The sequence below is a fragment of the Dendropsophus ebraccatus genome, chromosome 14, assembly GCF_027789765.1.
Source record: "Dendropsophus ebraccatus isolate aDenEbr1 chromosome 14, aDenEbr1.pat, whole genome shotgun sequence".
NCBI lineage: Eukaryota > Metazoa > Chordata > Amphibia > Anura > Hylidae > Dendropsophus > Dendropsophus ebraccatus.
This window is the reverse complement of record NC_091467.1, coordinates 69,613,522-69,637,763: the sequence shown is the minus strand read 5'-3', so window position 1 is coordinate 69,637,763 and position 24,242 is coordinate 69,613,522. Positions and strand designations below refer to the sequence as shown.

Genomic DNA, 24,242 nt, shown 5'->3' with positions numbered 1-24,242 from the left:
CTTTCCCAGACTCCTGTAGGGCAGATCAGTCTCTCCTGATTCATCCCACACCCCTACCTTAATCCATGTTCAGCCGTTCAGAGTCTCGGAAAGTTGTGGGCGTTGTATTGGCCCCGGTTGGCAGTCACCCAGCTTTCCCAGGGTTGGATATTTTTGGTTTTGTGTATGTTATTATTCCTGGTACAGTGATTCATCTCCGGGAAGAACGCGCCCCGCAAGTCACGGACAAATATTAATCCTGGAGAGATTTCCAGGACTGGACGTGAATTACAATAAATGAGATTAATCTGAGGGGAGGGGGGGGGCGGACGTTCCTGGTGACATGTCTGTAAACGTTAGAGGATAACACCGCCACCCGCCCATCCCCCGCCCACCCGCAGTGATCTCACCTTATAGGTTACCTGGAGTCAGACTATCATACACATCACATAGCTGATTTGTTCTTGTTTCTGTCTCTGGGGAAGCTGGGTGACAACCAGTATGTCCTCTATTATAGGGGTGGTCACCCAGCTTTCCCAGACTTCTGAATTCCAAACCTGTTTCATAACATAACTAAGCATTCAGAAACCAGAGAAAGCTGGGTGACAGACAATGTGACAGCCCCCACTGAAATCCGCCATGAACCATCTTTCCCATTGGACACAGACATTAGCTGGCTGCTCTTGGGAAAGCTGGGTGTAGGCCAATACAACCCCCTACATGAGTAGCCACCCAGCTTTTTTAGGCTCCTGAATAACAAATTTACACAAATAAAAAATTCCCCAAATTCCCATTCTTATATCGCTTCATAACTCGGCACATTGACCTTTCAGGAACCAGGGAAAGTTGGGTGTAGACTTCTGTGAAAGCTCTACCTATCATGTGGCACAGTGGTTGGTCTAACCCATAATGGTTAGAAATAACAGTGCCAAGCTGGTCCTTGTTATGTTTGTGTCTGGGAAAGCTGGGTGGCAAGTAACATGGCTGCCATAATATATGGCTGTCACCCAGCTTTCCCAGAATCCTGATTGAGAATTCTTGCCAGCTATACATCTACCTGCCAGATATATAGAATCTACAATGGTTGTAAGTGTGAGTGGCTATAATGGCGGCCATATTGATTGTCACCCAGCTTTGCCAGAATGCTGATTGAGAACTCTTGCCGGCTACACATCCCCTGCCAGATATGGAATCTACAATGGTTGTGAGCGGCTATGATGGCGGCCATATTGGTTGTCACACAGCTTTCCCAGAATCCTGATTGAGAACTCTTGCCGGCTACACATCCCCTGCCAGATATTGGTTGTCACCCAGCTTTCCCAATATCAGAGATAGACTCAGAGGAAGGGGATGATAGTTTTACTTTAGGAGGAAGTGCAGCATTGTGGATATGAGGCGATGGTCTCCGACTTGTGGTTGCAAAACTACAACTCCCAGCATGCCCTGACAGCCAACGGCATGTTGGGAGTTGTTGTTTTGCAACAGCTGTAGAACAGGTTTATAGGCGTTTCATGTGCACAAGAGCCTTGGTATCTGTCATACGGGCAGTGCTGAAGTGTCCTGTGTAAGGTGAAGGCCATGGCACCCCGACACCCATGCTCCGTAGGGGCCCCCCTTTAAATCATCAGTTATCCAAGATCATCTTCAGGATGAGCTGCAATGAAAAAGGAGCATGGATAGGTCATAGGTAATAACATCCGAAATCTACTACTGGTAGAGTATGTGCAGATGACAAACTCAGCTCTGCTACATCTAGACTCTAATCCCAGCACTGACTTACCTGGGTGAGGACGTAGTCTTCTTGGCCTAACCTTTCTATGACGTCAAAGTGATCGGTACCGTCTACCTGCACATAGGAGACGCGGAGTCCTGAATCCGTAAGGCTCTGAAGGGCGAGAGATGAGGAGTAGGAGCCAAAAGAGTGAAACGTATAGGAGGAGATTTATCAAACATGGTGTAAAGTGACACTGGCACCGCTGCCCCCGGCAACCAATCAGATTCCACCTTTCATTTTCCAAAGAGTCTGTGAGGAATGAAAGGAGAAATCTGATTGGTTGCTAGGGGCAACTGAGCCAGTTTCACTTTACACCATGTTTGATAAATCTCCCCCATAGGCCCTATGTAGATGTATACAAAAACAGCGCCGTTCTCCTCTACAGGCTGTGCCTGGTATTACAACTCAACCCATTTACCTGGATACTGTTCACTTAAATGGACTCTGTCAGTAGGTTTCTGGTCCTATCTCAGGGTAGCATAAACTAGTGACAGAGAAGCTGAACAGAATGATGGATCCCTTACATTGTTCTGTGCAGCTGATCCAGAGATCTCCTCTTGAATAACATGCACAATAAGTAGTCCTCTCCATTATGTGCATGAGCTCAGTAGTCCTGGATATTCATGAGAAGTAGAAAACTTCCCCACCAGCTGCTGATTGGTAGTTCTCTATCCATGCTGTGTATAAGCAGTCAGCTGTCAATCAGCAGCTGGAGGGCGGGGGAGGGGTGTGGCAAGAATCCTATTCTCCTGCATATTAGGAGAACGGCTGAACAGAATGATGTAAGTAATACACCGATCTGTTCAGCATTTCTGTCACTAGTTTATGCTGCCCTCATTTAAGGTGGAATTAACCTAGTGACAGATTCCCTTTAAAGTGACTTTGACCCCACAAAGGATTGGCTATGTCAGATTTTTCAACCAGGTGTACACAGGTGATCTCAGCGCTCACGTCCATTGGGAACATCCCATCACATATGACCATCCTTACCTGGAAGTAGAGCTGTGACTGTCGCTGGAACTCTGGGGAGTCATGCTCCGCCACCACTATGACCATAGGACAGGTCAGGGGACTCATCCGTCTCACATGCTGTATGGGGCTGTTCTTTAGCGCCACCTCCCTGTGAAAACAAGCATAGCGGCCAATCAGATGATTGCTCACCGTCATATTGCTACAGGGCCGCCATGTGGGCTGCACAGCATTAGGAAAACAGCTATCTTCTAGAAACAGTGCCACACCTGTGCAGGTGGTGTCTGGTATTACAGTTCAACTCTATTGAAGTGAATGAGGTAGAGCTGCAATACCATCCACCACCCATAGACAGGTGTGGCGCTGTTATTAGTGCCCCTTAGCATCCCATCTGCTATAGACTGGCTATAGGTACCATAACTTAGTAATCATAGTTTGGCTGATAACAGAGAACATAAAGCTGCATTTTTCCTGCAGCGGCCACTTTATGCGGAGTGTCCCTTTACGACTGATACGGCTGCTGTATTCCCATCACTGCATATATTATCAGCGCTATACTGATCAGCGATGACAGGAAGTCGCCAATAAACGTGGAGAGGGTGAAGTGCCGCGTCTTGTGACCTCCATCAGAGTTTAGAGAGGAAATCATCAGCGACATGTGACATGTGATCCAGTGTGAATGAAATCCACCGCTAATCTCCACCCTCGCTGATATCTGTTACAGTGTATCAGTCTGGGCTCTATGGAAGATGGAGGCCAATAATACAGGCACCATAGACTTACTGTGACATCCTCAGCTCATCATTCACATAGGTGTGTGTGATAGGCCGCAGGTCATAGACCCCACTCACCAGGACCGCTCCTGAGAGGAAAAGATGGGGGACAGGAGGTGAGAGAGTAATGTAATGTATGTACACAGTGACCCCACCAGCAGAATAGTGAGTGCAGCTCTGGAGTATAATACAGAATGTAACTCAGGATCAGTAATATTATGTATGTACACAGTGACCCCACCAGCAGAATGGTGAGTGCAGCTCTGGGGTATAATACAGGATATAACTCAGGATTAGTAATGTCTATACACAGTGACCCCACCAGCAGAATAGTGAGTGCAGCTCTGGGGTATAATACAGGATATAACTCAGGATTAGTAATGTCTATACACAGTGACCCCACCAGCAGAATAGTGAGTGCAGCTCTGGGGTATAATACAGGATATAACTCAGGATCAGTAATGTAATGTCTATACACAGTGACTACACCAGCAGAATAGTAAGTTCAGCTCTGGTGTATAATACAGGATGGTTTTATTATTAAGTCTAAATTCATATGTAAGTTGGAAGATGGTGAGCGTCTTAACACTGACCTCTAATGTTTGGTATTGCCCCATACTCTTCCCAGTCAGTGCAGAGAGTCATGGCTACCAGGTGGGCTCCAGCAGAATGGCCACACAGGTAGATTCCGCTGTAGAGCAAAGTGTACGACATTACCATAATATATAAGAAGAAAAGACATGGAGAGCGGCCAGCCTCCTAGATATGTAAGGACGGTGAGGCTATGATACTTGTAGGACATTGGCCCGATCCCCTATCGGCTAAATGTATCAATTCTCTACTAATTCCCCTCATAATAAATGACCAAATTCCTTCTAAGGGTAGGTTCACACTACGGAATCCGCGCAGATAAGCTCTGGTGGATACTGTGGCTCGTTCCTGCTTGCGGCCCCATGTCTCTCCTCCCGTGACATAGACACCATTCTATTGCACGGGTGGGGAGGTGCGCGGACTCAAGCGGGTACAATCCATGGAATCCGCCAGAACTTATCCGGGCGGATTCCGTAGTGTGAACCTACCCTAACAGGTAAAAATCTGTATACCTGCAGTCACCACTAAGGGGAGCTCAATGAGTGACCTGATGACATCAGCAGCACAGATATCTCTCCCTTGCTGATGGTCTGTTACAATATATTAGCAGAGAGTCCGGCTTTCTCCTGAGAATTGTCGAGATTTCATAAAACTAAGAATTGACAGAACTGTTTGATCTCTGATATCACAGGAGCCCTGAAAGCATCACACATCCACGACAATAAGTGTGCGTCTGTGTTAGTGTAAACCTAGTGTACTGTATAGAGTATAGAATCTGCAGCGCCACCTTGTGTCATAGCTGAGTATTGCAGGTCCACGAATCGTATCATTGGCAGATATTGGCAAGTACATAGATAAACTGGAGGCATTCTTGGTATTATAAAAGAGAAGTGTATGTTAAAGGGGTTATTCAGAAAAAAAGAAATCTTTCAAATCAACTGGGGACGTAAATTGTGACTTCCATTAAAAAATCTTCCAGTACTTATCAGCTGCTGTATGTCCTGCAGGAAGTGGTGTATTCTCTCCAGTCTGACACAGTGCTCTCCGCTGCCACCTCTGTCCATGTCAGGAACTGTCCAGAGCAGCAGCAAATCTCCACAGAAAACCTCTCCTGCTCTGGACAGTTCCTGACATGGACAGAGGGGGCAGCAGAGAGCACTGTGTCAGACTGGAGAAAATACACCACTTCCTGCAGGATATGTAGCAGCTGATAAGTACTGGAAGCCAAGTGTTTTTTTTCAATAGAGGTAAATCACAATTCTTTGGCACTGCAACACTTGTCACTATATCAGGCATGTAGACTTACGTATTCTGTGGGTAAAGCCGATAAACTTTGGCAATGCTGCGTCTGACCTGTGCCACCATGACATCCATGGTACCTGAAATGATTGACAGGTCACATTACTGCTCATTTGAGAGGGAAAGCAATATATACATTATATGGAGAATAATATAAGACCCAGGCAGTGTTTCCATTATCCACCATTTATGCTTTGGAGATTAGGGGGGTGGTCCAATCACTTCTGGACCTGACCCTTGACCTCCTATAAAACATCCCCAGTGTGTTAACCCCTTGCTGGCTGTTGAGTCTGGCTTCTTCCTTGCATGCAAGCTCCCTCTGTGTTTCTCCTGTGGTTGCTCTCTGGCTTCTCTGACCCTCCTGCATTTGCTCTCTGACTATCCTTGCCTTCTGCCTGCCCTGACCATTTGACTCTTATTGTGTGTGTCGCTTGTCTGCGTTCTGTGTGCCATGTACAGTAAGTCAGGGACGGTCACCCAGTTGTCCGCAGCCACCTAGGGCAGATAGAGGTAAGTAGACAGGGAGAGTGGACAGGGACAAGTGTGGGGTCCTACTGTCTGTGTCTTCACTGCTATCACTATCCATTACACACTTCTCTATCCGGAGTCAGATAGATGAGTCTGGGTTTGATGATGGCTGTAATGTATGCTGGAGGAGGGATAAGGGGGATATTCCTTGAATAATAATAGATAGATATCGGATGGATGGAGAGAGAGGCAGATGGACGGACAGATGGATGGAGAGAGATGGATGTATGGATGGAGAGAGAAGGATGGAGATAGGGACGGAGGGAGGGATGGACGGATAGAGAGACGGATGGATGGATAGATAAATAATGGTTTTACCTTTTGGAGCAATGTCATAATCCATCGCCATCACCGCGATCCCATTAGACACCAGCGGGGCAGCCATGAATCCCGACTCTTCTTTGCTGTAAGACAATGGGGGAGTTTGTCATCTGTGACTTTTCGCACCTTTTTCAAGCTTGTATTTGATCCTTTTTGCCCTTTTTACTTGTCGTGTTGGGGTGTGTCGAGTGGCACAAAGATTTGGGGACTGTTTAATAGTTGCACTTTAAAAAAATATGAACAAAAATGAACTACTACGCCCCTTTTATACCATAGATCAATGGTTGTAGCGCTGTAACCTTGAGCGCTGAGATCAGCCCTGAAGACGCCCTCATTAGCGCCCCCATGTGTCCTGGCTGCCAGCCTGTGCTCTGCTATAGTCACACTGGATACAGATGGAGCATTCCTCACATAGATGAGCAGTTCACAGGTTCTTCTTCTTATCCTCATCCTAATGCCACATACCACACACAAACCTCAACATCCCCACCCCCATGGGGTATACTCAGGGGCATTCTACATGTCACTGGGCGATGAGGAGACTAGGCAGCTCGGCCAATCGCTACCTATTATTTGTTACAATATATCTGTGCAGGTCACAAGAATCAGTCTGGGGGCTGATAGATCAGAGAGAAGCAATGGCTGTGTGCCCCCCAGCAGCACAGAGTATTTCAGCTAGCTATTGTGCTAATATTATGTGCAGATGTGATAAGAAGTATAGGGACAAGTGGGAAATCATGGACTGGAATTAGATAGTGGAAGGAATAGTGTTCCCAGTAGCACAGAGTATTTCAGGAGAATTGTGCGGTTTGTATGGGGGCAGCGACATGGCCTCTCCTCTGATGAGAATAGTCAGAGACGTAAAGGGGTATTCCCAGCAAATCAACTTTTCTTGAAGTACCACTTTAATGTATAAATGTAAGTGACTGGGAGATCAGAGGACGTCTGATCTGGGCAGAGACCGGCCGGGTCACAGAACGGCTGGTCGTTCACGTAATGTGAACATGGCCATAAACGGGCGGGATTATGCTGATATTCCCCATTTCTGACATGTCCTTTGTATAAGGATTTAGGCTATGTGCACACTACGTGAACGACCGTCTGTTCCGTGACCTGAATCATCCTGGCCGGTACTGCAGTACCGACCGGATGATCTTTCCGACCGCAGCTTTCTGATGCGGGCGCATCAGCGCGCGCCCGCATCAGAACCTCCCACAGCACAAAATGAAGCAAGCGGCTCGCTTTATTGTGTGAACTGACAGGTCTTTCTGCGGCCGCAATTCACTGAATTGCGGCCGCAGAAAACTGGCATGTCAGTTATTTGCGGGTCCGCATGGGATCCCGGCAGGAGCGTATGCTATGGGTATATGCTCCGGCCGGGATCCCATAACAGAATAGGCAATGTTCACAGGCGTACAAAGTACGGCCGTTGTTGCCATCGGCAACAACGGTCGTACTTTTACATAGTGTGAACATAGCCTTAAAGGGTACCTATCATTTAAAGAAACTTCTGACAGGTCATAGCCACATGTCAGAGGTTTGTACTGGTCAGGGTCCGGGTGCTGAGACGCATCTTCCCCTTCATTTTAGTGATTATCGGGGTCCCCGACCAGTACAAACCTCTGACATGTCGCTATCACCTGTCAGAAGTTTTTTTTATAAATGATAGGTACACTTTAAGTGTTGGGAGTCATGATGGCGGCAGGTGGTCACCTCTCCAGGTCTTCACCTCAGAAACTGCCAGTATCCTCCATGGATGTACACCAGGATTGGGAACTCTGCAACACAACCAATGGAGCCAATTACCAGTGTACTGCAAGGTGTGAACACAGTCCTAGCACAACATAATGATTTATAGGGAACCTATCACATTGGACTCCAGTGGGTGGAGTGACATCATGCCCTCTTTATATACACAGAAAGCTATCAATCACTATGAAGGACCGCCCCCTGGACTCCAGAAAGGATGTAAATCAATAGAGGACAAGTTGTATCAAGTCTTGCTATACATCACATAGGACAACATAGCGCACATCGTCAGTCTTCCAATACTTATCACCTGCTGTATGTCCTGCAGGAAGTGGTGTATTCTCTCCAGTCTGACACAGTGCTCTCTGCTGCCACCTCTGTCCATGTCAGGAACTGTCCAGAGGAGGAGATGTTTCTATGGGGATTTGCTGCTGCTCTGGACAGTTTCTGACATGGACAGAGGTGGCAGCAGAGAGCACTGTGCCAGACTGGAGAGAATACACCACTTCCTGTAGGACATACAGCAGCTGATAAGTACTGGAAGAATTGAGATCTTTAAATAAAAGTAATTTACACATCTATATAACTTTCTGACACCAGTTGATTTGACTATTTCTTTTCCTCTGGAGTTACTCTTTAGGTAGGGGGGGGGGGGCGCTCCGGGACCCTTTATGTAAGGAGGTAAGCCTCATACTTGTTTGTTCTCCATCTGGTAGATACAGGTCCATCCTCTCACTGTCACTGTCACCATACTGGATGTTCATTGCGGTCCGGGCCACGGCCTGAGATTTTCTTGTCCCTGGGATGAGGAGAGTAGAGTATGGTGTATATATATATATATATATATATATATATATATATATATATATACTGTATGTGACCATATATATGATAACCATGATGCTGTTACCTTCCGCTGTCTCCCTCACGTGCGCCTCTATGACGACATCTTTATCCATACGATGAGACCAGTGACTTGGTGAGTACTGATGCTCCAGCTCCTGAAAGTATCAATCACAGACACTCTGAAATCCTCTGTGCTGCTGAGAGACCCTGCTCCTTCCATTGTGTATCCCTTGCCCTCTCACATGTCTCTGTTCTCCTCATCACATGCCATCCTGTGCTCGCAGACATCACATGAGCTAAAGGTCACACTGTTCCTCACAAGATTAGCGTAATTGCCTCCTTAAATACTCTGTGCTGCTGAGGACGCTGCTCCTTCCACTATGTGACCTGTAGTCTCCATCCCCCTCCTGCCGCATCATATGAGGCCCCATAATCCCTGCACCCCACAAGATCAGCACATTCTCCTCCTGAAACACTCTGTACTGCTGTGGCCTTTTGCAGCATCTGCCAGAAATTACTACTAATCCATGCATTACAGTAGGGGGCGCTATGGGATGGGTTTAGTATTTATTATTATGCCCCCTTGTGTTGGCTGAAAATTAGGGGTAAAAAATTAAATCGCATTTCCAGGAGCTGTCAGTCACCTGGATGTCTCTCTACATGTCAGTCACCTGGATGTCTCTCTGCGTGTCAGTCACCTGGATGTCTCTCTGCGTGTCAGGCACCTGGATGTCTCTCTGCGGGTCAGTCACCTGGATGTCTCCCTGCGGGCCAGTCACCTGGATGTCTCTCTGCATGTCAGTCACCTGGATGTCTCTCTGCATGTCAGTCACCTGGATGTCTCTCTGCGGGTCAGTCACCTGGATGTCTCTCTGCGGGTCAGTCACCTGGATGTCTCTCTGCATGTCAGTCACCTGGATGTCTCTCTGCGGGTCAGTCACCTGGATGTCTCTCTGCATGTCAGTCACCTGGATGTCTCTCTGCATGTCAGTCACCTGGATGTCTCTCTGCGGGTCAGTCACCTGGATGTCTCTCTGCGGGTCAGTCACCTGGATGTCTCTCTGCGTGTGAGGCACCTGGATGTCTCTCTGCGTGTGAGGCACCTGGATGTCTCTCTGCATGTCAGTCACCTGGATGTCTCTCTGCGTGTCAGTCACCTGGATGTCTCTCTGCGGGTCAGTCACCTGGATGTCTCTCTGCGTGTCAGTCACCTGGATGTCTCTCTGCGGGTCAGTCACCTGGATGTCTCTCTGCATGTCTCCTGGTACTTTGTCCTCTGGATACCCGTCAGGGGCTGTAAAGATCTGCATCAGCTGATGTACAGTATATATATATATATATATATATATATAATATATGTATCAGACATCAGCCCCGGCCTCACCTCCTTCCCCAGTGATCTCCAGCTCTCCTCCATGCTGCTTAGAGGGACTATGCCCGGGGACAGGGGGGGTCACTGCGCTGGACTTCACAGGTCACACCTGCCCCCTCCCCCAAAACCTGCCCCCCACATAGGTCAACCCTGTATGCAAACATTAATCTTCTGTATGTTCCTGGTTCATAGCCAGAGCTGCACTCACTATTCTGCTGGTGGGGTCACTGTGTACATACATTACATTACTGATCCTGAGTTACATCCTGTATTATACTCCAGAGCTGCACTCACTGTTCTGCTGGTGGGGTCACTGTGTACATACATTACATTGCTGATCCTGAGTTACATCCTGTATTATACCCCAGAGCTGCACTCACTATTCTGCTGGTGGGGTCACTGTGTACATACATTACTGATCCTGAGTTACATCCTGTATTATACCCCAGAGCTGCACTCACTATTCTGCTGGTGGGGTCACTGTGTACATACATTACTGATCCTGAGTTACATCCTGTATTATACCCCAGAGCTGCACTCACTATTCTGCTTACTGTTTCCAATAACACCCATTAGAATTCTGAATGCAGCTCTTAGTATAATTTGCAGCAATAACGTAATATGGAAAATACAGTCACGTGTTCCATCTCACATGGTGACGTTTCCCATAGCAACCGTGCAAAAACTATGTAGGTTTCTATAGGCAATGAGGAGACTTTCCTTTCCTCTGTGTCAGGTGACGACCCTCAGGAGTTCCCTGCACTCAGTGACAGCGCAGCCAGGGGGCGTGGTCTGTCGTGTACTCAACTCCTCCTCTGATTGGCTGACGGGCGGCGCAGACCAGACATGAGGTGGAGCCCCGCCCCGTCTGACTAGTAGGCGTGGACTAGTATTTTCCAGGAAGAGCGGCTCAGGCACAAGACAGGCGGCAGCAATGGAGAGCGGGGCGTACGGGGCGGCCAAGGCCGGAGGCAGCTTCAACCTGGAGGAGTTCCTGAAGCGCCCGGAGACCATCCTGAGGCTGCTCAGCTCCGTGAGTACCGCCGTGTCACGTGACCCGCCGCCGCCGTGTTATGGGGTGGGGAGGTCACGCGCTGCCCAGAACTCACCCACCAGGTGTGGCGGCCCGGGGCATGCTGGGAGGAGAGACCTGGGTGACTGCTGCAACTGTGCAGGGCATGCTGGGAATTACAGGCAACAGGTGCTGCTCTTTACGGCATGCTGGGAGTTGTAGTCATCGGGTGAGGCACTGTACGGCATGCTGGGAGTTGTAGTCATCGGGTGGTGTTAGTCAGGGAGTATTACTGGGAGTTGTAGCCAGTGAGTGATGCTTCTCAGGCCATGATGAGGGTTGTAGTCACACCACATTGGGGCTTTTTAGGATATGCTGGGAGTTGTAGTTCTCTTTCCATCTTGCACTTAGTTATATGGATGAGAAGGATCAATAACCTTTGTGGTGGAGCAGTCGCCCGTAGCAACCAATCAGATTCGAGCTTTCATTCTTCAGAGACCTTTCTAAGATAAAAGCTGCGATCTGATTGGTCGTTAGGGGCCACTGCTTATACAGCTATATATAACGGTGGTCTATATGGGAGTTGGTTATTCCTCGCAGTCATGTGACCCCCATAACTCTTATTATGATGGGTGGGCTAATCCTAATGAGACAGCAAGAGGCGTGGCCATGGAGGGTCACATGACCGCAAGGAATAACCAACTCCCATATAGATCCCCATTATATATAAAGGTATAAGCAATCGCCCCTAACGACCAATCAGATCGCAGCTTTTATTTTTAGAAAAGGGCATTTTGTAAATATTGCGCCGTCCCTTTAAGGTCGATCATCAGACAACATATTGTGCAATGGTGACGGTCAGCTGGTCCTGTGACCTCCCCCTATAGAAGCATCAGGCCCTGGCAGCGCCAGCACAGCAGGGGGTCCGAGGATCGGAGGCGGCTCGCCAGGTTTGGCCACGTTCCAAGAACATTTAGCTGGAAGAGATGGAGAGCTCAGTGCTGGGAGGCGGCCGCTCCTCCAAGATGGATCCAGTACTTATCAGCTGCTGTATGTCCTGCGGGAAGTGGTGTATTCTTTCCAGTCTGACACAGTGCTCTCTGCTGCCACCTCTGTGCATGTCAGGAACTGTCCAGAGCAGGAGAGGTTTTCTATGGGCATTTGCTGCTGCTCTGGACAGTTCCTGACATGGACAGAGGTGGCAGCAGAGAGCACTGTGTCAGACTGGAAAGAATACACCACTTCCCGCAGGACATACAGCAGCTGATAAGTACTGGAAGACTGGAGATTTTTAAATAGAAGTAAATTACAAATCTATATAACTTTCTGACACCAGTTGATTTGAAAGAAATAAAAGAAAATCACTGGAGTACCCCTTTAAGGGACCCCTCCACTATATGCAGCAACAACCCCAGAATTTTCCTCCGTTGGTTCCTTCATGTTTTTGCAAAACTACAATGCCCAGCATGCTCTGGATGCTGGGCATTGTAGTCTTGCAACAGCTGCAGGTTGAAGAACACTGCTGTTCCAGGGTTCAGGCCCCTTAAAGGGATTCTCCATCGTTAGAAAAAAACATGGCCACTTTCTTCCAGAGACAACACCACTCTTGTCTCCAGTTCAGATTAGGTTTGCAATTAAGCTCCATTCACTTCAATGGAACTGAGCAGCAAAACTCCACCCAAGCTGGAGATAAGAGCGGTGCTGTCTCTGGAAGAAAGTGGCCATGTTTTTGTAGCACTGGATAATCCCTTTAATAGCAAACCCCACCTGACCTGGAGACAAAAGCGTTACTGTCTCTGGAAGAAAGCGGCCATGTTTTTCTAAAGCTGGAGAACCCCTTTAAGCTTTGCAAAGTGTCATCGATCGATCGTGCACAAGTGACTGGCGTGAGGCCTGATCGCTGCGCCTGCTCTCCACCTCCGCCCCCCTGGTTAATAATTATCACTGGACGTGCTGACTCTGTAACGCAGGGACGTTACACGGGATATCAGAGCGTCTAGGCAGAACTCCCTGGAAACCGTAGGGTTAAAGATTTTCCAGTCCTACAGGCAGGGAAAGCGACAGCCGCCAGGGTGGAGGATGTCCTATTAACCCCTTCTGCCCTGGACTATTAACCCTGCACAGATAACGTTGTAAATCACCTGACTTTTTGGAGTCATACGCTGGAATTATCCTAGGAGTCACATGCGCCCCCCCTCCCGCTGTGCGTCATGTGATTACAGGGACACGTGGGGTCTGTTTACAGGGGATTATAGGGGGGGGGGGGGGGCAGCGGTAGATCCGGTTCCACGGCCTGGTGCAGACAGCCAGGGAGAGCTGACGTGGTGTTATTACTACAGGGGTGAAGCCTGGAGACGGACAGACAGCTGGACCCGCCCTGTTTTACGCCTAATTTTTCAATTTATTAAACAAACAAAACGCTGAACATTGTGTAATTCCGGTCGCCGTAATAAACTCCAAAGGAAAATAAAGCGATAGCGACGGGAAGGAGGAGGCGCCGGGATCAAGATTTGTATCCAGTATCCTCAGTCACCTAGTATATAGTATAGTCAAGGGATATATATATACACTTCCAGTACTTATATTTTATTTAATTTTTTTTTGTTTTTATGCACTTTTGAAAACTTTCCAACTTTCTTGTAATTTCACTTTACATTTTATTTTTTTCGCTCACTTTTTTTTTAAAACTTCTATGTTGCAGTTGTTGTTATTTATTAGTTTTCATGACGCTGCCAGTCACTTCATGAGTTTGATCATAAACTATAATATATATATATATATATATATATATATATATATATATATATATATATATATATATATATATATATATATAAATTTTTTTTTTTTTTTTTTACAAAACTGAAAAATGTTGAAATCTCTGAAGTTTATTCTTTGTGACATGTCTGTTATTAAAAGAAGGACGTGACCGCAGCCTTTCTCACACATGATGCTGGGGAGGATCTTTTGTGGTCATTATCGGGGACTTGAGCTCCGGTGTCACTCTACGCTACCTTAAAGGGAAACTGTCAGCAGGTGAGATAAATCTAACAGGCTTATAGCGGCCAGGATGCCTGAGTATGTAGGTATGTTTGTTACCTTCCTCCTCGCACTGGTCCTGCACTGTTAGTCGGTGGGGAGAAGTTTTTTGAGGACTGCCCCCACATCTGTCCCACCCGCTCCAATGGACTTGCGTCGACTTAAAGGGGTTATCCAGCGCTACAAAAACATGGCCACTTTCTCCCTACTGTTGTCTCCAGTTTGGGTGGTTTTGAAACTCCATTGAAGTAAATGGAGCTTAATTGCAAACCGCACCTGAACTGGAGACAAGAGAGGGGGGAAGAGTGGCCATTTTTTTGTAGTGCTGGATAACCCCTTTAAAGAACCTGCGGATAGATGGAGTCTATGGGACGGGTGGAGAATCGGAAATCAGGGGTGAGCAGCAGAATCTGCGGGAAGTTATCAGTGAGAATTCCCCAGTAAGAAAAAAAAAAAATCTTGAAAAACAGCACCACACTTGTCTTAGGTTGTGTGCGGTATTCTAGTCTGGCTCCATTCACTTCAATGAAACTGAACTGTAATACTGCACACAACCTGAGGACAAGAGTGGTGCTGTGGGGAAAATAATAGGTCAGGCTTGTTGCTTTAAATATAGACACTACAGTCCTCTGCATGGTTCTCTGTAGAAGTTTCTAGTAAAAAATCAAGGCCCACAGAATTTTTTTTATACCCACCCCTGATTATCTAGGCCACACCCCCAACACCACCCCTGATTACCTAGGCCACGCCCCCCAACACCACCCCTGATTATCACCTCTAGACTACAGAGGAAATTACCACCACTTGGACTGTGGGAGTGTACCAAAGCCAATATTACCATAATAAGCCCATACAAGGGACATCTAATACCGCCACATCCTGACCACACCATACCACTGCCTAATGATTAATACCACCGTACGGTTACTGAATAAAGCAGCATTATACACAGAGCAATATTACCCCCACAGTAACGACAGTATGGGGGTATTTAGAGGCCAATCCCATCCAGGGACATCTTCAGGGACCCCCGTTTGGAGCACTGGGGGTGGGGCTACCACCCCCAGAACACCTATATAGCCCCCAGGTTGACCTACTCTACTGATAATCATTCAAAGGGGCTGGATCAGTGCTGTGGCAACCCCGCCCCCAAATCTACTGGTTTCAGAAAGTTATATAGATTTGTAATTTATTTCTATCTTAAAGGGATAGTGCGGCGCTCAGCAATTATTCACTAAATAACACGCATTACAAAGTTATACAACTCTGTAATGTATGTTATGTTAGTGAATGGCCCCCTTCCCCGTGTTTCCCCCCCACCCACACCAGACCCGGAAGTGTAGTGCTCTATACTCACCTGATTTGTGTTGACCCCCGGCGGCCATCTTGTAACAATGATGTCATCTTCGGGCGACCGGCCAAATTGCTCCGACCATCCCTAGTGCCGGCCGCCCTCTGCCGCGTCATCAGCAGCCAATCGCGGCAGAGGGCGGCCGGCACAAGGGATGGTCGGAGCGGTTCGGCCGGTCGCCCAAAGATGACATCATTGTTACAAGATGGCCGCCGGGGGTCGACACAAATCAGGTGAGTGTAGAGCACTACACTTCTGGGGTGGGGGGGGGGGGGACACAGGGAAGGGGGCCATTCACTAACATAACATACATTACACACTTGTATAACTTTGTAATGCGTGTTATTTAGTGAATATTTGCTTACCGCCGCACTATCCCTTTAAAATATCTAGTCTTCCAGTACTTATCAGCTGCTGTATGTCCTGCAGGAAGTGGTGTATTCTCTCCAGTCTGACACAGTGCTCTCTGCTGCCACCTCTGTCCATGTCAGGAACTGTCCAGAGCAGGAGAGGTTTTCTATGGGGATTTGTCCTCTAGACGTATTTGATAAAGCCGTGTTATAGTAAGCAACCAATCAGAGCTCGGCTTTCATTTTACCGCTGCAATATGAGAAATGAAAGCTGAGCTGTAGGTAACAGAGAGAATCTTACTTTAAGGCCGTGTTGTATCCCTCCCCCCACCCCTGGTGTTTTTCCTGTAATAGATCATGTGACTCGCCGCTTCCTCTTACAGCGACATGAAAGCCGCCACAGAAAATGCAACGCCAACATGTCACTTGCAGGCGCTGATGGAGGCCTGTGCAAAAGCCAACGCCTAAAGTACTGCAGAAAGAAGACATGGGCCCCCGCCATCACCCAGTCCCTTTTATATAGATGGACACTCAGCTCAGCCCTAAATAAAGGGGAGCAGGGGGGCTATTGTCCAAGATGGCTGATTCCCCCCCCCCCCCCATCTGACTAAAAGGGGTTATACAGGATTAGGAAAAAACACACACACCTAACCTGAGGACAGGAGTGGTGCTGTTTCTGAAAGCCAGAGATTTGTCATTTACTTCTGTTTAATAATCTCCAGTCATCCAGTACTTATCAGCTGCTGTATGTCCTGCAGGAAGTGGTGTATTCTCTCCAGTCTGACACAGTGCTCTCTGCTGCCACCTCTGTCTATGTCAGGAACTGAGAGAGTAAATAATGTTGGCACCTTGTTCATTCCTGGTCTGTGTGGAGTGATGGAGAATGGTCCCCTCAGGGGCTCAGTACCTACTGGTGCTGGGACAGGTGGAGTGACCTTTGTCCCGCTCCCGCCGCTGGAGGTCTGTGACAGTGTAACGTGTGTGTACTCTGCAGGCTCTCATTGTCCAGCTGCTCCTCCTAACATATTGCCCCGCCCAGTGCGAAAGCCAAACAGGATCCATATAGAACTTAGAAGTATGATTAAAGGGGTAGTTCACATAAAAATGTTTTCTTTCAAATCAACTGGTGTCAGAAAATGCTAGAGATTTGTAATTTACTTCTATTTAAAAAATCTCCAGTCTTCCAGTACTTATCAGCTGCTGTATGTCCTGCAGGAAGTGGTGTATTCTCCCGTCTGACACAGTGCTCTCTGCTGCCACCTCTGTCCATGTCAGGAAGTGTCCAGAGCAGCAGCAAATCCCCATAGAAAACCTCTCCTGCTCTGGACAGTTCCTGACATGGACAGAGGTGGCAGCAGAGAGCACTGTGTCAGACTGGAGACAATACACCACTTCCTGCAGGACATACAGCAGCTGATAAGTTGGAGATTTTTAAATAAAGGTAATAACAAATCTGTATAACTTTCTAAAATCTGTTGATTTGAAAGAATTTTTGGGGGGTGAACTACTTCTTTAAAGGGGAACTCCAGGAAAATGGATTCAGCAGGGCTGAAGTGCCGCCATACTTACATGCATGATGACCTCCCCAGGACCAGACCAAGCAAATGAACCTCCACTGCCCTACATCTCCTCCTTCCCTGTAATCGTATGGAAGGATTATTTGGGCACTATATGGCTGTATTATGTGAGAATCACATGGCGGGATTATTTGGGCTGTATTGTCAGGCAGTAAGCACTATATAGCGGTATTATGTGGGCACTATATGGCTGTATTTAAAGCATCACATGGCGGGATTATTTGGGCTGTATTGTCAGGCAGTAAGCACTATATAGCAGTAGTATTATTTAGGCACTATGGCTGTATTATTTGAGCATCACATGGCGGGATTATTTAGGCTGTATTGTGAAGCAGTAAGTACTATATAGCAGTAGTATTATTTGGGCACTATATGGCTGTATTATGTAAGCATCACATGGCGGGATTATTTGGGCTGTATTGTGAGGCAGTAAGCACTATATGGCTGTATTATGTGGGCACTATATGGCTGTATTATTTAAGCATCACATGGCGGGATTATTTGGGCTGTATTGTGAGGCAGTAAGCACTATATGGCTGTATTATGTGGGCACTATATGGCTGTATTAAGCATCACATGGCGGGAATATTTGGGCTGTATTGTGAGGCAGTAAGCACTATATAGCGGTATTATGTGGGCACTACATAGCTGTATTATGTAAGCATCACATGGTGGTTATTTGGTCTGTATTGTGAGGCAGTGAGCACTATATAGCAGTATTATGTGGGCACTATATGGCTGTATTATTTGGGTTATTTGGTTTGTATTGTCAGGCAGTAAGCACTATATAGCAGTAGTATTAATTGGGCTTTTTATAGAAATATTTGGGCACTTTTTGTCTGGGAGCTTTATGGCAGTCTTGTGTGTGCACTATATGGTGGTGGTAACTGAGTACTAGATGGCTGTATGGTGTAGGCATTGTAGGACAGTATTATTATATGGCGGTAACACACAGTGGCTGTGCTGTACTGGTAGAGGGAGGCACCTCATACGGTATTCTAGTCATTGCACTTTATAGGGCCTCGTTTTAGTAACTCTTTGTTGTCTCCTCTTCCTCTAGTTTTTTGCCCTCATCGTCTTTGCCTGCATCCTGACGGACGGCTATGTCAGTACACCATTCGATAAAGAGGGCAAGACTCACTGCATCTTCAACTCTAACATAGACGCGTGTCACTACGGCGTGGGGATCGGCGTCCTGGCCTTCCTCGGAGCACTGGCCTTTCTGGCATTAGATGTCTACTTCCCGACAGTCAGCAATATCAACACCCGGAAGTACATAGTGTTGTCAGACCTGGGCTTTGCAGGTAAGTGCTGAAGGGATGTACAGGTAGAGGGGGGCACAAGTACAGTGTATATTCCTCTAGAGCGGTGGTGTCCAGCCTGTGGCTCTCCAGCAGTTGCACAACTACAACTCCCAGCATGCCCTGACAGCCAAGGCAGTTGTATATTTGAAAGCCACAGGTCAGACATCACTATTCTAGAGACTATGTCCTGATTCCTTTCTGGCCACCACTAGAGGGCGCATACTGAACTAAATAGGATTACAGTATATGAATCTGTGATCAGTAGGCGCCATCTAGTGGCAGCTGCTGGAATAACATTGGATATAATACACTTACCTTTCCCATATGAAAAGACATTGTCGAGTGCTAATGCGGAGTCACTGTGTTCTAGCTTTACCTCCACTGCATCTGCTGGCCGGGTGGAGCACTACATGTAGCTTTCCAACCTTGCAGGAAGTGGTGTTTTCTTTCCAGTCTGGTGAGCAGGAGTGGTTTTCAATGGGTTTGCTGCTGCTCTGGACAGTTCCTGACATGGACAGAGGTGGCAGCAGAGAGCACTGTGTCAGACTGGAAGGAATACAACACTTCCTGCAGGACATACAGCAGCTGATAAGTACTGGAAGACTGGATCATTTTTTAATGGAAGTAAATTACACATCTTTGGCACCAGTTGATCTGAAAGAAATTTTTTTTTTTTTTCATGTGAACTGTCCCTTTAACACGAGGGCGTCTAGAAGCCCGAACAAAAGATCTAAAACCCGGTTGGATCTGATGAAAAAATGAATTGATATGATATGGGGGCGGTCTGTAACAGATCCAGGAGTTGTGGCTTTATTTTTATTTATTTTTTCCTCTTTCAGGTTTATGGACTTTCCTGTGGTTTGTAGGGTTCTGCTTCTTGACCAATCAGTGGTCGGTGACACGCCCCGATTCGTTTCTTACAGGAGGTGATAACGCCCGGGCGGCCATTGCATTCAGCTTCTTCTCCATTCTGTCCTGGGTAAGTTACCACCTGAGAAGCGGCATGCTCTGCTCTCATGTGGAGGGGGATTCTACAAGCCAGGTCAATGTATTGGCGCTTTAAGGGCAGCACCCCCCCTCTCTTACCCTATGTGCTGTTCTCCGCACCATCCACAAGCTAAGATGCCGCTCATCCCATATATACCTGTATAAAACTTGCTTCATTTCATTGGTAAACAGTGTCACCTGGGCGGGGCTTCACAAGTTTGGTCATCTTTCCCCAGTGGCCATGAAGCCCCGCCTAGGTGTCACTGTCCAATGATGAAATAAAGGGAGGGAGATGACAGTATCACTTTAAAGGGGTCATATAGGATTAAAGGAAACCGCTTTCTTGCACAAACAGCACCACCCCTGTCCTCAGGTTCTATCTGGCTTTGTAGTTCAGCTCCATTCGTGTCAATGGAAGTTTCTCATGCTCCAAACTAAGGATAAGAGTGGTGCTGTTTATGGAAGAAAGTGTCCATGTTCTTCTTCACCCTTTTGATTAAAGATAATTGGTGAGCTGCTCAGAGGGGCTGTCATGGCCAGATCTATGTATTATTGTAGGATGCAAAAACCTACAACCCTTTTGGCTTAGTAGGCGGGGCTTAGTGCAAAAGGGGTGTGGCCTCATGTCCACCAGATTTTGCCAGTAATACTGACGCTATGCTTTCTTCACAGTTCCCTCTTTCCACCCTGGCCTTGAAGAGATACAAGATGGGGGTGGACGACTTCAACCCAAATTACACGGATCCCAATTTGTCCACAGCCTCCCCCTATTCCAGCTACCCGGATGCCGTCAGCGATAACTATCAGCGGCCGCCATTTACACAGAGCGCAGAGACAGATGATGGCTACAAGCCGCCAGCATACTGAGAACCTCTATGCAGCCCTGTATAGACGAGTCGCCGGAGGCCACAGACAGACTGTCCGCTCTATGGCTTCTCCCCGAGCCGGGCTACGCTCTTCCGCTTCCTCAGTGCCTTATCTAGTGTTGCCAGCAGAAGGATGCGTGGTCACGCCACAACCAAAGCCACGTCCAAGAATGCAAATGGCGTCTCACCGCCGCATGTTGTTTGAAATTCTTTAGTTCAAATTTAGATTGTTTTGTTAGTATTTTTATCCTTTCCTTTGTTGTTGCTTTAATTTTTAACTCACTCCAAATGTTGTGGGGTCACCAGGTGTGACCTCGGCTCAGTCACTGGATACTTAGGCTTCAGGTATTGTGAAGTCCTGCTGATCCTTTACAGAGCTGTGAGAGGTTAGCCATCATTGCCCATAATATAAGGGCAGAGGTCCATTCCTACCAGCATAAAAGACCCTGTGTGAACCAGATGATTCCTGAAAGGGGGAAAACAGCGCCACCCCAGTCCAGGTTGTATGAGGTATTGCAGCTTCACTCCATTCTCTTTAGTAGTACGGAGCTGTGATACTGGACAGGTGTGGTGCTTTTTCCAGGTGACAACTTTAAAGGACTTATGATCTGGCCTTACTAAAAACACGCCCCTTGATTTTGATTGGCTGAGAGTAGCTGACTAGGCTCCTCCCAAATATTCTTTTGTTTTTAATTGGATGAGGTTTGAAGCTGTATACCATAGGTGTCACAACTTGCAGCCCTTCAGTGGTTGTAAAACTACATGTTCCATCAAGCTTTGGCTGTCCAGGCATGATGGGAAATGTAGTTTTGCCACTGCTGGAGGGCTGCAAGTTTGCCACTTGTGGTATACAGCCTCAGACCTCATCCAAGTGTATATACCCCATCATGGTGGTTATGCAGGTAACTTTGGTGCCATCACGTCTTGTTTAGCTTGCAGTTCTAAACCAGGAGATGTACGGTGGTGGGTTGTTTTATTTTTTATTTTCTAGCAAATCTCTCACTATAACACACTAGCAATATCTACTCCTGCCAAACGTTATTACCTCCAGCACAGAATCTGGACGCTGAATGTGTACAATCTTCTCACTGATGTTACCCTTCCCTTTCCCCACAGATGAGTGGCTCTCCAGCTCCAGTCATACCCTGACAGCTATCATGCTGGGGGTTGTAGTTCTGCAGCTCAGAGAATATTATACTGAATGACTTATATATAACCACTGCCTTACACTGTGCCAAACTGTTACTATGCCCTGTTGGATAGAGCTGCAATGTTGTCTGCCGGTTGCTGCAGTGGGCACCTGCACCAGGCTATCTGAGATGTCTTTTTTGCACACGGGTGGGGAATAGGGGTGTGGAGGTGCAATAATTCAGGTGCTGGGATAAATGAAACATTTGTGGTGTGTCACATTGCACAGGTTTGAATTTCAATAAAGATTTTTTTTTTTGTCACTATAATCACATGGACCCCTGTGTAGCGCTGCGCTTCAGCTGTTACAAGACTACAGTTCCCATCATGCCTGACAGCTAAAGGTTGTGATGGGAGTTGTAGTTTTGGAACAGTAGACAGGGGCACAGAGTACTCAACAGGGTATGTACCCACATGAGGCAGCCCTGAAGCTCTGTTAACAAGGTAAAAAAGTAGCAGCATGTCTTTTTGGTCCAGTTTCCCACTGATCTCAATATGAGAAATGGCATGTATGCTGGATAATGTTTTCCAACAGCTGGAGAGCCAGACTGGAGACTACTGGCAGGATCACCTTGCAGTAGCAAAAGAATCCCATGTCCTGTGACCCTCCTTCATGATGTGCTGACTTAAACTTGCAGCCCATGTCAAATTGGTGTGGCCTAGAGTACCCATGCCCTAGGATTGCAACACCCCTCTGTCCCTCCGGATTAGGAAAGCTCCTAGAACAATCTCTCCTATTAATCACCTGTCTAAACACTGCACATGTGTTGGATTGTTAAGGCACCTGTGCAGTGTCCAGACAGGTGATGAATAGGAGAAATCTTGATGGGAGCATTTCTAATTGGGAGGGACAGGAGTGTTGCAATCCTAGGGCACACGCTCTAGGCCACGCCAATTTGACATAGGGCTGCAAGTTTAATAGTTATCACCCACCTACTACATGGATGCAGCCAAATACAATCACCCAACCTCCCCCGGGTATTCAAGCATTTTACTAATGTGCATACGGCAAAAAAAACAAACACTGTTTCTAATTGCTAATATAGCACAGAGATACTCCAATACAGTGAAAAAGGAATCCCACCTCTGTAATTCCTGTGGTGATATAATCACACAGAAAAACCTTACACACTATATGCAAGTAGAGGTTCAACCTTCATTTGCTTATGATGTGACAATATGGCCTGGTTTCATGGAAAAGTATGAGGCCCTAAATGCAAAGATTTGTAATTAATTAATTCAAAGCAGATAGAAGTATTATTGCAAAACTACAATTCCCATCATGCCTGGGCAGCCAAAGCTTTGGCTGCCAGGCATGATGGGAATTGTAGTTTTGCAACAGCTGACGGGCTGAAGGTTCCCCATCCCTGACCTAAAGCAAAGCTGATCTGTAATGCTCATACCATCCAGAGCCCCAAAGCACTGGGTCACTAAGGGGGAGAGGAGGGTCCAGTATAGCACTAATTACTTTGGAACCATAAGAAAGTTGTAAACCTTCTGCAGTCCTGTACACACTGTCATTGTTCATGTAGGACCCCATCTTCAGTGATGAGTGGTCTGAATTCTAAACTAACCCAAGAACCTGGAGGAAATCTGCATAGACCTAAAGAGATTATATCAACACCATGCAGATCCGGCAGCACTGTCATGGAATCTGCCAGCCACTAAGCTACTGTGCTGCCCACCTAGATTGTCTATGGGCATGATCTGATATACTAAGAGTCACTGCTGTAAGTCACTGTTGTGTTACATATAATCTGTGACCTTTCCTATAGAGGAAGATAAGGTGATAACAATCATTATATTCCTTGCCAAGATTACAGCAAATCCCAAGTGTGTCCATGCTCTCCATTGATGGGACTGTTTTCTGTTTTTGGCAAGAAGTATCCTGACTAAAGCGGTAACAGCAAGGTGAGAAATATGTTATTTTGGTAATGCCACAACTCGTGCAATTTTACTGTAGCCCTGATGAAGTCATAACTGCTACATCATAATACAGTAGTACCTTGGTTTCCAAACCACATTTCCCCATGAAGCTTTGTTCAGTATCCGGACAGATAACTAGTCATAACGGAAATCCCAGCTCTAAATGGGTGGGCAGCAGACAGAGGCGCCCTTAGTGAATGGTGACCCACAGCTCCAGCGCTGTGATGTCCTCCCCCTGCAGGCAGCCAACGTGCTCTGCTGCATAGGACACACCAGCCGCCTGGGGAGGGAGGATGTCTCTGTGCAAAGCTCCACAGATTAGCTGTGGCTGCTGAACTTGGATAAAGCTCTAAGGTTGTCTGGAAAACATGGATACAGCCAATGACTATATCCATGTTTTCCACATAGTCTTAGGGCTTTATCCAACTTCAGCAGCCACCG

At 47.0% G+C, this 24,242-nt stretch overlaps 2 protein-coding genes across 14 annotated transcripts; one reads left to right on the top strand and one right to left on the bottom strand.

Moving 5' to 3' along the window:
* Window positions 1-57: 57 nt before the first annotated feature.
* Window positions 58-13,414, bottom strand: AFMID (arylformamidase). 13 transcript variants are annotated; one of them, XM_069953503.1, is made up of 11 exons: window positions 13,355-13,414; window positions 8,894-8,984; window positions 8,678-8,782; window positions 7,964-8,012; window positions 6,232-6,317; window positions 5,393-5,465; window positions 4,089-4,186; window positions 3,506-3,584; window positions 2,744-2,873; window positions 1,760-1,864; window positions 58-1,633 (listed from the first exon to the last, which is right to left on the bottom strand). In XM_069953503.1, the coding sequence occupies exons 1-11, from the start codon at window positions 13,370-13,372 to the stop codon at window positions 1,604-1,606; spliced, it is 864 nt and encodes a 287-aa protein (XP_069809604.1). In that variant the 5' UTR covers window positions 13,373-13,414; the 3' UTR covers window positions 58-1,603. The 13 variants fall into 13 exon arrangements, with proteins under 13 accessions (XP_069809604.1, XP_069809611.1, XP_069809607.1 ...); XM_069953510.1 differs by lacking the exon at window positions 13,355-13,414 and adding an exon at window positions 11,315-11,335; XM_069953506.1 differs by lacking the exon at window positions 13,355-13,414 and adding an exon at window positions 11,311-11,334.
* Window positions 11,029-22,144, top strand: SYNGR2 (synaptogyrin 2). The gene is made up of 4 exons (XM_069953512.1): window positions 11,029-11,234; window positions 18,591-18,834; window positions 19,674-19,813; window positions 20,494-22,144. Exons 1-4 carry the CDS (start codon window positions 11,136-11,138, stop codon window positions 20,686-20,688), a joined length of 678 nt encoding a protein of 225 aa, XP_069809613.1. The 5' UTR covers window positions 11,029-11,135; the 3' UTR covers window positions 20,689-22,144.
* Window positions 22,145-24,242: the final 2,098 nt, after the last annotated feature.